The sequence below is a fragment of the Callithrix jacchus genome, chromosome 14, assembly GCF_049354715.1.
Source record: "Callithrix jacchus isolate 240 chromosome 14, calJac240_pri, whole genome shotgun sequence".
In the NCBI taxonomy this organism is placed as follows: Eukaryota; Metazoa; Chordata; class Mammalia; order Primates; family Cebidae; genus Callithrix; species Callithrix jacchus.
In genome coordinates, this window is record NC_133515.1 from 40,733,887 (window position 1) to 40,749,560 (window position 15,674).

Below are 15,674 nucleotides of genomic sequence, written 5' to 3' on the forward strand. Positions count from 1 at the left end.
GTAAACAAAGCCACTGGGAGGTTTAAAGCCACCACAATTTGGCAAAGCTGCTGTAGCTGCCTCTCTAGATTCCTCCTCTCTGGGCAGGGCAACTCTGAAAGAGAGGCAGCAGCCTCAGTCAGGGGCTTATAGATAAAACTCCCATCTCCATGGGACAGAGCACTTGGGGGAAGGGGTGGCTGTGCACGCAGCTTCAGAAGACTTAAACATTCCTGCCTGCTGGCTCTGAAAAGAGCAGTGGATCTCCCAGCATAGCACTTGAGCTCTGCTAAAGGACAGACTGTCTCCTCAAGTGGGTCCCTGACCCCTGTGCCTCCTGACTGGGAGATACCTCCCAGTAGGGGTAGATGAACACCTCATACAGAAGAGCTCCAGCTGGCATCTGATGTGTGCCCCTCTGGGAGGAAGCTTCCAAAGGAAGAAACAAGCAGCAATCTTTGCTGTTCTGCAGCCTCCGCTGGTATTACCCAGGCAAATATGGTCTGGAGTAGACCTCCAACAAACTCCAGCAGACCTGCAGCAGAGGGGCATGACTGTTAGAAGGAAAACTAACAAACAGAAAGGAATAGCATCTACGTCAACAAAATGGATGTCCACACAAAAACCCCATCTGAAGGTCACTAGCATCAAAGACCAAAAGTAGATAAATCCATGAAAATAAGGAAAAACCAGTGCAAAAAGGCTGAAAATTCCAAAAACCAGAACGCCTCTTCTCCTTCAAAAGTTCACAACTCCTTGCCAGCAAACAAACCCAAAACTGGATGGAGAATGAGTTTGACAAATTGACAGAAGTAGGCTTCAGAAAGTGGGTAATAGCAAACTCCTCCAAGCTAAAGAAGCATGTTCTAACCCAATGCAAGCAAGCTAAGAATCTTGAAAAAAGGTTAGAGGAATTACTAAATAGAATAACCAGCTTAAAGAAGACCATAAATGACCTGATGGAGCTGAAAAACATAGCATAAGAACTTCATGAAGCATACACAAGTATCAATAGCTGAATCAATCAAGCAGAAGAAAGAATATCAGAGACTGAAGATCAACTTAATGAAATAAAGCGCGAAGATAAGATTAGAGAAAACAGAATGAAAAGAAATGAACAAAGCCTCCAAGAAATATGGGACTATGTGAAAAGACCAACCTATGTTTCACTGGTGTACCTGAAAGTGACGGGGAGAATGGCTCAAAATAAAGGGATGGAGGAATATTTACCAAGAAAATGGAATGCCAAAAAAAAAAAAAAAAAGCAGGGGTTGCAATCCTAGTCTCTGATAAAACAGACTTTAAACCAACAGAGATCAAAAAAGACAAAGAAGGGCATTACATAATGGTAAAGGGATCAATGCAACAAGAAGAGCTATCCTAAATACATATGCACCCAATAAGGAGCATCCAGATTCATAAAGCAAGTTCTTAACGACCTACAAAGAGACTTAGACTCCCACACATTAATAATGGGAGACGTTAATACCCCACTGTCAATATTAGACAGATCAATGAGACAGAAACTTAACAAGAACATTCAGGACTTGAACTTATCTCTGGACCAAGTGGACCTAATAGACATCTACAGAACTCTCCACCCCAAATTAACAGAATATACATTCTTCTTAGCACCATATCACACTTATTCTAAAACTGACCACATAATTGGAAGTAAAACACTCCTCAGCAAATGCAAAAGAAAGGAAATCATAACAAACAGTCTCTCAGACCACAGTACAATCAAATTAGAACTCAGGATTAAGAAACTCACTCAAAACTGCACAACTGCATGGAAACGGAACAAGCTGCTCCTGAATGACTACTGGGTAAAAACAAATTAAGGCACAAATAAATTAGTTCTTTGAAACCAATGAGAACAAAGACACAATGTACCAGAATCTCCAGGACCCAGCTAAAGCAGTATTCAGAGGGAAATTTATAGCACTAAATGCCCACAGGGGAAAGCAGAATATATCTAAAATTGATACTCTTACATTACAATTAAAAGAACCAGAGAAGCAAGAGCAAACAAAATCAAAAGCTAGCAAAGACAAGAAATAACTAAAATCAGAACAGGACTGAAGGAGATACAGACACAAAACACCCTTCAAAAAAAAGGCTATGAATCCAGGAGTTAGCTTTTTCAAAACATTAACAAAACAGATAGACTACTAGCCAGACTAATAAAGAAGAAAAGAGGGAAGAGTCAAATAGACACAATAAAAAATGATAAAGGGGATATCACCACTGATCCCACAGAAATACAAACTACCATCAGAGACTACGATAAACACCCCTATGCAAATAAACTAGAACATCTACCAGAAATTGATAAATTCCTGGACACATACACCCTCCCAAGACTAAACCAGGAAGAAGTCAAATCCCTGAATAGACCAATAACAAGTTCTGAAATTGAGGCAGTACATAATAGCCTACCAAGCAAAAAAAAGCCCAAAACCAGATGGATTCACAGCTGAATTCTACCAGACGTACAAAGAGGAGCTGGTACCATTCCTTCTGAAACTATTCCAATCAAGAGAAAAAGAGGGACTCCTTCCTAACTCATTGTATGAGGCCAGCGTCATCCTAATACCAAAACCTGGCAGAGACACAACAAAAAAAGAAAATTTCAGGCCAATATCCCTAATGAACATCAATGCAAAAATCCTCAATAAAATACTGGCAAACTGAATCCAGCAGCACATCAAAAAGTTTACCAACCACAATCAAGTCAGCTTCATCTCTAGGATACAAACCTGGTTCAACATATACAAATCAATAAAATGTAATCCATCACTTAAACAGAACCAATAACAAAAACCACATAATTAGCTCAATAAATACAGAAAAGGCCTTTGATAAAATTAACAACCCTTCATGCTAAAAACTCTCAATTAACTAGGTATTGATGGAATGTATCTCAAAATAACAAGAGTTATTTATGACAAACCCACAGCCAATATCATACTGAATGGGCAAAAGGTGGAAGCATTCCCTTTGAAAACCGGCACAAGACAAGGATGCCCTCTTTCACCACACCTATTCAACATAGTATTGGAAGTTCTGGCCAGGGCAATCAGGTAAGAGAAAGAAATAAAGGGTATTCGACTAGGAAGAGAGGAAGTCAAATTGTCTCTGTTTACAGATGACATGATTGTATATTTAGAAAACCCCATCATCTCAAAAACTCCTTAAGCTGATAAGCAACTTAAGCAAAGTCTCAGGATAACAAAAGTAATGTGCAAAAATCACAAGCATTCCAGTAAGACAAACAGAGAGCCAAATCATGAGTGAACTCCCATTCACAATCGCTACAAAGAGAATAAAATACTTAGGAATACAACCCACAAGGGATGTGAAGGACCTCTTCAAGGAGAACTACAAACCACTGCTCAAGGAAGTAAGAGAGGACACAAATGGAAAAACATTACATGCTCATGAATAGGAAGAATCAATATTGTGAAAATGGACATACTGCCCCAAGTAATTTACAGATTAAATGCTATCCCCATCAAGCTACCATTGACTTTCTTCATATAATTAGAAAAAAGTGACTTTAAATTTCATATGGAACCAAAAAAGAGCCCACATACCCAAGACAATCCTAAGCAAAAAGAACAAAGCTGGAGGCATCACACTACCTTACTTCAGACTATACTACAAGGCTACAACAACCAAAACAGTATGGTACTGGTACCAAAATAGAGATATAGACCAATGGAACAGAACAGAGGCCTCAGAAATAACACCGCACATCTATGACCATCTGATCTTTGACAAATCTGACAAAAACAAGCAACGAGAAAAGGATTCCTTATTTTATAAATGGTGTTGAGAAAACTGGCTAGCCATATGCAGAAAACTGAAACTGGACCCCTTCTTTACACCTTACACAAAAATTAACTCAAGATGGATTAAAGATTTAAACATAAGACCTAAAACCATAAAAACCATAGAAGAAACCTAGGCAATACCATTCAGGACATAGGCATTGGCAAAAATTTCATGATTAAAACACCAAAAGCAATGGCAAGAAAAGCCAAAATTGACAAATGGGATCTAATTAAACTAAACAGCTTCTGCACAGCAAAAGAAACTATCATCAGAGTGAACAGGCAACCTACAGAATTGGAGAAAATTTTTACAATCTACCCATCTGACAAAGGGCTAATATCCATAATCTACAAAGAACTTTAAAAATGTGTGAGAAAAAAAAACCCCATTGAAAAGTAGGTAAAAGATATGAACAGACGCTTCTCAAAAGAAAACATTTATGCAGCCAACAAACATATGAAAAATAGCTCATCATCACTGGTCATTAAAAAATGCAAATCAAAACCACATTGAGATGCCATCTCATGTCAGTTAGAATGGCAATCATTAAAAAGTCAGGAGACAACAGATGCTAGAGAGGATGTGGAGAAACAGGAACACTTCTACCCTGTTGGTGGGAGAGTAAATTAGTTCAACCATTGTGGAAGACAGTGTGGCAACTCCTCAAGAATCTAGAACTAGAAATACCATTTGACCCAGCAATCCTACTACTAGGTATGTACCGAAAGGATTATAAATCATTCTACTATAAAGACACATGCACATATATGTTTATTGCAGCACTATTCACAAGAGCAAAGACTTGGACCAAACCAAATGCCCATCTATGATAGACTGGATAAAGAAAATGTGGCACATTGGTACCATGGAATACTATGCAGCCATAAATATGAATCAGTTCATGTCCTTTGCAGGGACATGGATGAAGCTGAAAACCATCATTCTCAACAAACTAACACAGGAACAGAAAACCAAACACCACATGTACTCACTCATAAGTGGGAGTTAAACAATGAGAACACATGAACACAGGAAGGGGAACATCACACACCAGAGCCTGTTGGTGGGGGGGAGGTGGGGTTAGGGGAGAAATAGCATTAGGAGAAATACGTAATATAGATGACAGGTTGATGGATGCAGCAAACCACCATGGCACATGTATACCTACGTAACAAACCTGCATGATCTGCACATGTACACCAGAACTTAAAGTATAATAATAATAAATAAAAAGTCTCACTTCCCCACTTCAAATGTTAGTTACCTCTTCATCGTCTTCCTCGTCTTCAACATCCAGAATTCCTGAATCCTGTTCAGACTTGGGACTAGTACTTTCTATCTCTGTATCAAAGATTATATATGTATCTTTCTTAGATTTCCTCTTGCTACCTATTCTGGGTTGTTGCAAGACGATGTTATCCAGGTTTCTTTGTTGTTGGGCCTAGGATAGAGAAAAACACACACAAACACACCAAAATGGTGGGGGTAGGGAGAGAGAAAGAAAGAAAAAAGAAACAAAACTTAATTAAGCTTTCAATGAACTTCTAATTTTGAACAAATTGGTATCTTAAAATATTACAACAAAAGGCCTTAGTACATTAAAGCTTTAGTCTCACATATAAAACCAAACACACTAATGTATACCTTTTTAACGCTGAAGCTATCCTATTTTAACTCATTTTCCAAGTTAACACAGAAAACAGATAATCAGTCAATATTATCATAATACTTTTCTAATATATCCATTAAATCTTCACAAAATGAAATCTATCCATTTTTGCCTAAGTAGGCCAGGTGATTAGTACAAAGTCCTACTGTTTATCTTTTACAAGAAAAATACCATATTGAGACTATAATGTTTGGAGGAGAAAGGGTGGGAGCTTAGAATTAATTTTAATTCATTTAGGCTTAAGAGACTGTTAAAAACAGTTATGTAGATATAAGAGACCAATGAAATATAATCAGGAGAATGAATTATCTTCAGAAAATGATTTAACTAAGTAATCCAATAGGATTCCATGACTGTGATTTTAAAGGGTTCTTTTTCTTCTGAACCCTAGAAAAGGTAGCATAATCCCTTCAGCCTAAAAAAAAAAATTTACTGAAATGATGGCATGGTTTCAATAGATACAGAGAGGTAAAAAGTGTGACTATCCAGAGTCAACAACAGAAATATTAAACCACACATTATTAGAGCTAGAAGTTACCTTAATCACCACCCAGGAAACTGAGGCTAGAAAACAAAGGATTTGTTTGAAGTCACAAGGCAAGTAAGTAGTAAATCAGAAGCTTAAAGTATGATCTCCTAAATTTCAAATCAGTGATATTTCCACTACACCAACAGTCCCTCAAAGCATGACCAAAATGTTTCCCAAAAATGAGTTGTGGTCAAATCAACAGGAAACCCTGCATCCCATGAAGACTTCTTATAGATATGTAATGCACACTAACAGAATAAAAGCTGGGAGAAGTCCTATTTTAAAGAAACTTGTTTAATTTGGCTTAATCCAACATGTTCCGAAAACATTTCCCAATGGAACTTTCCTTTTTTCTTTCTTTTAATGTAATATTTGGTATCACCCCAAGATACAAAGCTTGAGAATGTGACCTCTGAAAGTACATATTTCTTAATTAATATATGATATTTCTCCTCAGTGGCAAATAGAAATTAGACCAGGAGAAAAATCAGTCTCCAAATCTTTTGTATAAGATTAATGAAATGAAGATAAATATGAAGCATAAGAAGTCCAGGCATGGTCAAATGAGACAATTATAACAAGGCAGAGAAAAACTTCAACTATGTGGACTAGTTTCTGCCAAGAAAATGAAAAGAATGTACATTCCAGAGATTTCAATCAATGGATATACTTGTTTCTCTACATATTACCCGTTGATATTTTGGTTCGATTTACATAAATACATGGCTTCAGTAACAAACTGAGATAGAGAATTACCCAAAGTCATTTAATTTAGGTTTGTATAAGACACAATATCCTCTAAGCCTTTCAGAAACCAAGTTAAATAGAATATTCTTCCTATTTTTCTCAAAAGTAAGATGTTTTTCCCCATATACTTCCAATGCAAAATATACAAAAAGGGATCAAGGACTCCAGAAGCACAAAGGAAGGCAGAACTTCCTTTAAAACTTTCATATTTTAAAAAAGCAAACTCTCAACTAGAGAGTAATCATTTGCTCCCCTAACTCTATCTTCTTTCAGTACAGCAAAATCAAACTCTTTCATAAGTAAGGTGTATTTTATTGAATCCTGTTAATTATTTTTCTTTCACAATCAATAAAATATTGTCAGTGTTTCAAAAGCAATGAACAAATGAAAGTTATCTATTCAAAATGTATGTTATGGGACTTGCAGGAGGTGGTAAAGACTAAATACAGATATAAATATATAAATACATATAATATATATTAAACTGAAAATGTAACACTGAAGTCCATGAAAATGACAAAAAGAAAAAGCCCTTCATAGATATTTTCTAACATGCTATGCTGTTTCATCAAGACCACTGATTCTATCCCTCCAGAGACACCCATTATAATAATGTGGGAAAGAAGCAGCTGATTGATTTCGGCTGACTAGGTTGGAGTAGAGGGAGGGGGTACAAAGCATATAAACAGCAGCTAGATATTCGAAAGCATTTAGGTGCTTTCATTTTCTTAGTTGTTTGATCTATTTGTAAGTAATTTTTATGCACTTAACCACCTCTTCCTCAAGAGTCCCTCATATATATTCTTCTCTGATTTCTTAATATAGAGAAATTGAGCAAAACCATCGTTCTACTCTCCCAAAATCCAGTAGCACATGTCTCATTTCCTATTACTAATGTGTGTTCCACCATCGCCTCATTTCCAACATACCTAAAATGAAACTAATCACCTTCCCATTACAATCCCCCTACCTAATGCAGCCAGGCTCTTCTTAAATCACATTTATTCATCATGCCAATTAAATATAAGGGAAATTGGGGGAGAGGGGGCTTTAAACAAACCTAAACTTCATAATCAATCACTTAAATTCCACCAGAATGGAAGCTAAATCTAATTTTCCAATGTACTTACCCAATACCCTCCAAGATGAATCTTCCAATCAGATGAGACTCTACCTCCTAAAAATACACTAGGTAAATTTCCACTTCTATATCTTTACTTATGCCATTTCTCTACCTGATTACCTTTCCCTGCTTCAATCTAACTCTTTCTACAAAACCCAATTAAAATTCTTCTTCCTTTAGAAAGCTGTTTCTCACTGCTCTACTCATGATGCTTTCTCTCTGTACTTCTACCTTCAGTCAAACACGTATTAAATGTCTACATGGTACCAAGCATTGTGTTGCACACTGGAGACACAAAGAAATAAGATGGAGACCCTGACTCCTGAATCTCACATCATACTATTACAGGAAGCAAATAGGCAAAGAAAAGATAAATATGGTAAAAGATAAATATGATTTTTTTCAGAGATAAATGGAAAGAGCAACCATTCCAGAAGAATGAAACAGCATGTGAAAGGACTATGTATAAAAAAATATTATCCACTCAGGGAATGGCAAATAGCTTAGTATAATTAGAGTATAGGTTATAAAGGAATAACAGGAGATAAAGTTAAAGATGCTATATAGAGCAGTTTCACTGTTAGAGAAACAATAAAAGAATGTGAGCAAGAGAATAATGGGATCAGCTTTACAGATCAGACAAAACCTCTAGGAGTAGAGGAGTAGTCAACTGGGAGAAGACAAACACTGGAAACAGGAAATCTAATACTGATCACTAAAACAGTCCAAATAACATTATGAGAACTTGAATAAAGGTAACAACAGATTATAAGAAGCAAAAGTAACAGAATTTACTGACTTAAATGTAGTAAATGAAAGAGAAGAAGAAAATAAGAAAAACTCCAGGTATTCTCACCTTGATGACCAGACAATAGGACCATTCCAAACAATAAGAACAATGAAAATAGTAAGTTGAATGCAGGATAAAAAAAGATGAGTTCGGCAAACCTGCTGGTTATGGAGGTGAAAATGACAGTAAAGCACCTCCGTGTATACCACTCTCTCAGGATAAGAAAAACACTTTACCGTTCTTAGAATACCCCAGTCCAGAAAGTGACATACACATAGTAAATTTAGATATTTATTATATAAAGGTAAGAGATAATAAAAGGGGATCCATGTGAAAATGAGATTTGGTCCAATAAAAATTTATAAAAGACATGACTTGAGTGCTTTTCTACCCATTAGAAGTTAGGGGAGAACCCACAAGCAAAACCTAACCTGGACTGTTAAACTAATTCACTATTAGCACTTCTAAAACTGTCAAAGTGTGTCTATAAGGCATCTTATATATGACATTAAATAAACATTTATTGTGGACCACAACTTCCAAGGCTACCCAGCAATAAGACTCAGAGTTAAAAATACTAAGAATCAAAAGCTAAAGGTGCCTGATTTTCTCAACCCAATACTGACCTCTAGTGGATTAGAGGCATACATACAAATGACCTCCAGAATAAGAAAACAGTTGAAAAGAGAGGTTTACGCTTATAGGTTGGAAGCCTTGGAGGCCTAATATAATTATATAGGCTTCAATAACAGGGTGCTCTAAACAGGGGAGAAACAAAGCTTCTTGGGAAAAGATAGGTCTTACTCTGAAACGTACTAATTGAGCAGGTTACTTCTCTGTGCAATATCCTTATCTATGAAAAAGAAAAAGATTAATTAAACCTACCTCAGAGCTGCCACAAGGCTCAAATTTGAAAATACATGTGAAGTCTCTTGAATTAAAACAAACAAACAAACAAACAAGCTCTACATGTCTTGCCTCTAAAAAAGAAATAGGAATCTTTTTTTTTTTTTTTTTTTTTTGGAGACAGGGTCTCACTCTGTCCCCCACCTCTGCCTCCTAGGTTCAAGCAATTCTCAGCCTTCCAAGTAGCTGGGATTACAGGCACACGCCACTACGCCCAGCACATTTTTTGTATTTTAAGTAGAGATGCAGTGTCACCATGTTGGCCAGGCTGCTCTCAAACTCCTGACTCAAATGATCCACCTGCCTCAGCCTACAAAAGTACTGGGATTACAGGCGTGAGCCACCAGGCCTGGCCAGGAATCTTGTTTCACTATCTACTATGGAAACATCTGAAATGCAGCAATATTTCTATACAAAATAATTAATGGCATCTAATATCATTGTATAACAAATTTTGCATTTACATACATTTCAAGTATTATATATCTGTAATAGACACCATTAGTGCTTCACTTACATCCTCTGTCTCGCCTATTATTCCAGCTACCATCAGCAACCAGTTCTGAACAGGTCTGGAAGCATCACATAATGTAACCTGACATCAGCTTGGATACTTACGGTACACTTCTTGCTTCCTGCCTTAGGACTTTTCTAATACCAGAATGTGGAATCCCACAATAAATACTTAACACTCCTGGAGCACAATCTAGAAGTAAAACAACCCTTGAAAAAGAGCTGACAGAAATGTTTCTTTGCTTTGTTCCCTCCATAGTCAGTTCCAAAAGTCCTCTCAGAGTCCCATAGATTAAGGAACCAGACTGCGCTAGCATTGTACCATCGTACTGACTCTCCCACCTTCTCTTTTCATTCCTCCTAACTCTTACTTCTGTTCCGTGTGATCATATAATTAACTAAACCAGCCACATATCAACTCCCCAGGCTAAGAGAAACCAAAGCTAAAATAACATCCCATCAACAATACAGCAAAGTGGAATTGTGATTGTTTCGTGTCTGAACCCCAAAGGATAACCATGAAAATAAATGTCAAAATCAAGATAGGAAGAATCCAAAGTTGCCACTTCAAGTGTCACCAAACAAAAATAACTGTAAAAAAGCTGCAGTTTCAAACCATGGTCTTTTCCCACTTACTGGGACTGGCTCTGGAATCTTTCTCTGGCAACTCCAGTATAAGATTCAAACAAACAAACAAAAGGTGATTTGAGATGAAGGAAAAAGGCCATCTGAAGATAATCTCAAAAAAGTTATTTGTATGTTATTATACATAGGAGTATGTTTATGTGGTGTGTGTTTTGTATGATATCTTAAAACAAATAAATAGACAAGTAGTTTTCTTACACCTTCATCAAGCCCCAAGCGATTTCCATCAATAAGGTTATTATACGTAGGGCCTTTTGTATTTAAATGAAGGAAGGTGGTCACTATATCACCTTTAAAGTTCTAATAGTTACCCCAGGCCCAGGCAGATCTCCAGGTTCCTGGAGCATTCTTCTCCTGGACAAGGAGTTGGGGAAGCCTCCACCTCCCACAGCCCCCACCCCATGCAGAGAACTTGGGACAAAGATTTCCCAACTCCACACCTAGGCATACCTCTGGGCACTTAGTGGCCACCCACTGAATTCTCCTTCAGCACTAGTGCTTGTGCCTGCCACTGGGGGACCTGTAGGTGGGCCTGCTGGGTTTGACCCCTTCCATCTTACCACCCCTCCAACCCCCAGAGCAAAGCTGGGAGCTGAGACCAGGGTACACTCCACAGATCAGCCCACTAACTGAGGTAACAGAGAGCTTCTCCCAATAAAAAAGGGTCAGATATATACCCAACCACACTGGGCACAATCAGCACTGACCTATATGCACCATCTACTGGCTTCCAAGTTCAATCACAGACTCAATATAAAATCTGCTGACAGAAGTTCATAGTCCATAGAAAAAAAGCCAAAAGACCCTGCCCAACATTCTCTGTAGTCACAGGCCCTAGGGAGGGAAAAAGAGAAGTGGGGGGAGGAATATATATATATATATATATATATATATATATATATATATATATAACAGGGCAAAAAATAAAAATGTAAAAATTTTAGCCACACAAAAATGATTATAGGTCAGGAGTAGTGGCTCATGCCTATAATCCTAGCACTTTGGGAGGCCGAGGTGGGCTGACTGCTTGAGCTCAGAGTTCAAGACCAGCTTGGGCAATACGGCGAAACTCCATCTCTAACCAAAAAGAAAGAAAAAATCCTGGGGCCTGTAGCTGTGCTCCCAGATATTTTGGAGGCCGAGGTGGGAGGATCACTTGATTCCAGGAGGTGGAGGTTGCAGTGAGCTGAGATCATACCACTATACTCCAGCATGGATTATAAAGTGAGACCCTGTCTCCAAAATAGAAAAGAATTACAGAAATTAGAAGTGCAGTATCTCTAGCTGAGAAAGAAGCAGTACAAATATTCTGAGACCATGAAAAATCTGAATGTAGTGACACCATCATAAGGTCACAAAAGCTCTCCAGCAATGGCTCCTTACAAAAATGGAAATTTAGAAATAACAGATAAAGAATTCAAAAGGGACTACAAGGAAGCTCAATGAGATCTAAGAAAAGGTTGAAAATCAACACAAAGAAACTTCTAAATCAACCAAGGAAATGAAGAGAAAGATAAATATATTTAAAAGAAATTAATTAGAGCTTCCGGAATTGACAAACTCACTTAGGGAATTTCAAAATACAATGGAAAGTTTTAGCAATAGGATGGACAAAGAGGAAGAAAGAATTGCAGAGCTTAAAGACCAGTCTTTGAACTAACCCAGTCAGATAAAAATAAAAAAGAATTGTTAAAAATGAACAAAGTCTTCAAGAACTATGGGACTACGTAAAACAACCAAACCTATGAATTACTGGCATTCCTAAGAGTGAAGAAGAAAAAGTCAACAACCTGGAAAACATATTTCAGGGAACAATTCAAGGAAACCTCCCTGATCTCACTAGAGAGGTGGACATACAGATATAAGAAATCCAAAGAACACCTGCAAGATACTACACAACATGAACATCATCAAGGCATATAGTCAACACACTATCCAAGCTCAACTCTAAAGAAAAAATCTTGAAGGTGGCTAGAGAAAAAGGTCATGCCACATACAAAATGATACCCATGAGGCTAACAGTGAACTTCTCAGTGGAACTCTTACAAGACAGGACAGATTAGGAAAATATTGTCAGTGTTGTTACAGAAAAGAAATTCAAACCAAGAATTTGATATCCAGCCAACTAAGCTTCATAAGCAAAGGAGAAAAAAAAATCTTGTCCAAACAAGCAAACACTAAGGGAAATACTAGACCCACCTTAAAAGAAATCCTTAAGGGAGTTTTTTGTGGTTTTTTTTGTTTTGTTTTTTGTTTTGTCTTTGTTTTTGTTTTTTGATAGAGTCTCACTCTGTCACCAGGCTGGAGTGCAGTGCATGATCTCAGCTCACTGCAACCTCCGCCTCCAGGGTTCAAGCGATTCTCATGCCTCAGTCTCCTGAGTAGCTTCCGGACTACAGGCACACGCCATCACACTGGCTAATTTTTTGTGTTTTTAATAGAGAAGGGGTTTCACCATGTTGGCCAGGCTGGTCTCAAACTCCTGACTTCAGGTGGTGATCTGCCTTCCTTAGCCTCCCAAAGTGCTGGGATTACAGGCATGAGCCACTGCCCTGGCCCCTTAAGAGAGTTCTAAACATGGAAACAAAAGAACAATACTTGCTACCACAAAAGTATACTTAAGTACATAGCCCACAAGACCCTATAAAGCAATAACACCATAGAAACTACAAAGCAACCAGCTAACAATATCAATATTAACCTTGAACATAAACAGTCTAAATACCCTACTTAAAAGGTACTAATATGCAAGTTAGGTTTTTAAAAAAAAAAAACAAGAAAGAAAACAAGGCCCTTCCATCCTGTCTTCCAGAGACCATCTCACATGTAATGATAGGCATAGGCTCAAAGTAAAGGATTTGTGCCTACTCACAGGCACACATAGAAAACAAAAAAAGCACAAGTTACCATTCGTATATCCGATAAATCATACCTTAAGCCAACAACTGTAAAAAAGAACAAAGAAGGGCATTATATAATGATGAATGGTGCAATTCAACAGGAAGACTTAACTGCTCTAAATATGTGTGCACCTAACACTTCATAAAGCAAGTTCTTCTTGACCTAGGAAAAGACTCAGATGACCACACAATAATAGTGAAGGACTTCAATACTCCACTGGTAACAGACAGACCCCAGAGGCAGAAAACTAACAGATATTCTGGACTTAAATTCAACAGTGGACCAATTGGACCTAACAGACATTTATAGAACACCCCACCTATCAACCACGAATATACATTCTCCTCTATACAAGGAACATACTCCAAGATGGATCACGTCATTGGCTATAGAGAAAGTCTCAGTAAATTTAAAAAAAAAAAAAACTGAAATCATACCAACTATACTGTCAGAGCACAGTGGAATAAAAACAGAAATCAATACCAAGAAGATCTCCCAAAACCACACAATTACATAGAAATTAAACAATTTGTTCCCGAATAACTTTTGAGTAAACAACAAACTAAGAAAGAAATCAAAATATTCTTTGAAACAAATGAATACAGAAACAGAACATACCAAAATCTCTGGGACGCAACAAAAGCAGTGTTAAGAGGAAAATTTATAGCCTGAAACATCTACCTAAAAAAGTTAGAAAGATCTCAAATTAATGATCTAATATCTCACCTAAAGAAATGACTAAAACAAGAACAAACCAACCTCAAAACTACTGGAAGAAAAAAACATTAGAGAAAAATTGAACAATATTGAGATGCAAAAATGCGCACCAAAGATCAATGAAATTAAAAGTGGGTTGTTCTAAAGAATAAACTAGGTTGATTGATTATGAGCTAGATTAACAAAGAAAAAAGAGAGAAAATCCAAATAAGCACAATCAGAAATGACAAAGGTGGCCAGGCACAGTGGCTCCCGCCTGCAATCCCAGTACTTTGGCAGACCAAGGCAGGTGGTTCACCTGAAGTCAGGAGTTTGAGACCAGCCTGGCCAACACAGTGAAACCCTGTCCCAACTAAAAATACAATATGTGCCAGATGTGGTGGCTCATGCCTATAGTCCCAGCTACTCAGGAGGCTGAGGCAAAAGAATCACTTGAACCCAGGAGGCGAAGGTTGCAGTGAGCCAAGATCATGCCATAGCACTCCAGCCTAGGTAACAGAGTGCAAAAAAAATAAAAGAAAAGAAATGACAAAGGTGGTATTACAAGAGATACCACAGAAATATAACAGATGCTCAGGGCCTAGTATGGACACCACTATGTAAAAACTGGAAAATCTAGAGGAAATTAATAAATTCCTGAGAAACACAATCTCTCAAGATTAAATCAGGAAGATACACATATACGCCATGGAATATTATACAGCAATCAAAAATGATGAGTTCATGTCCTTTGCAGGGACATGGATGAACCTGGAGAACATCATTCTCAGCAAACTGACACAAGAACAGAATATGAAATACCGCATGTTCTCACTCATAGGTGGTTGTTGAACAATGAGAACACATGGACACAGGGAGGGGAGCACTACACACTGGGGTCTCTTGGGGGGAATAGGGGCGGGACAGCGGGGGAGGAGCTGGGGAGGGATAGCATGGGGAGAAATGCCAGATGTGGGTGAAGGGGAGGAAGGCAGCAAATCACACTGCTACGTGTGTACCTATGCAACTATCTTGCATGTTCTTCACATGTACCCCAAAACCTAAAATGCAATTATAAAAAAATAAAAAATAAAAAATCAGGAAGATAGTGAAATCCTGCTAGACCAATATCGAGTTCCAAAATAGTATCAGTAACAACAACAACAAAAAAAACCTATCAACCTAAAAAAGCCCTGGACTAGATGTAATCATACCCAAATTCTACAAGATGTACAAAGAAGAGTTGGTACCAATTCAACTGATATATAGACCGAAACAACACAATAGAGAACCCATAAATAAAGCCACACACCTACAACCATCTGATTCTACAAAG

At 37.7% G+C, this 15,674-nt stretch overlaps 1 protein-coding gene across 6 annotated transcripts in view; it reads right to left on the reverse strand.

The window, feature by feature from the left end:
• The window catches only part of EXOC6B (exocyst complex component 6B), a 694,189-nt gene that overhangs the window by 439,966 nt on the left and 238,549 nt on the right, over positions 1 to 15,674 (reverse strand). For 5 of the 6 annotated variants that reach the window (XM_078349070.1, XM_035272273.2, XM_035272271.3 and 2 more), the window contains one exon: positions 5,084 to 5,260. The exons of the other annotated variant lie outside the window; for it this stretch is intronic. In XM_078349070.1, coding sequence (XP_078205196.1) covers positions 5,084 to 5,260 — 177 coding nt within the window. The remainder of the gene's footprint in view (positions 1 to 5,083; positions 5,261 to 15,674) is intronic. 6 annotated transcript variants of the gene reach the window in all.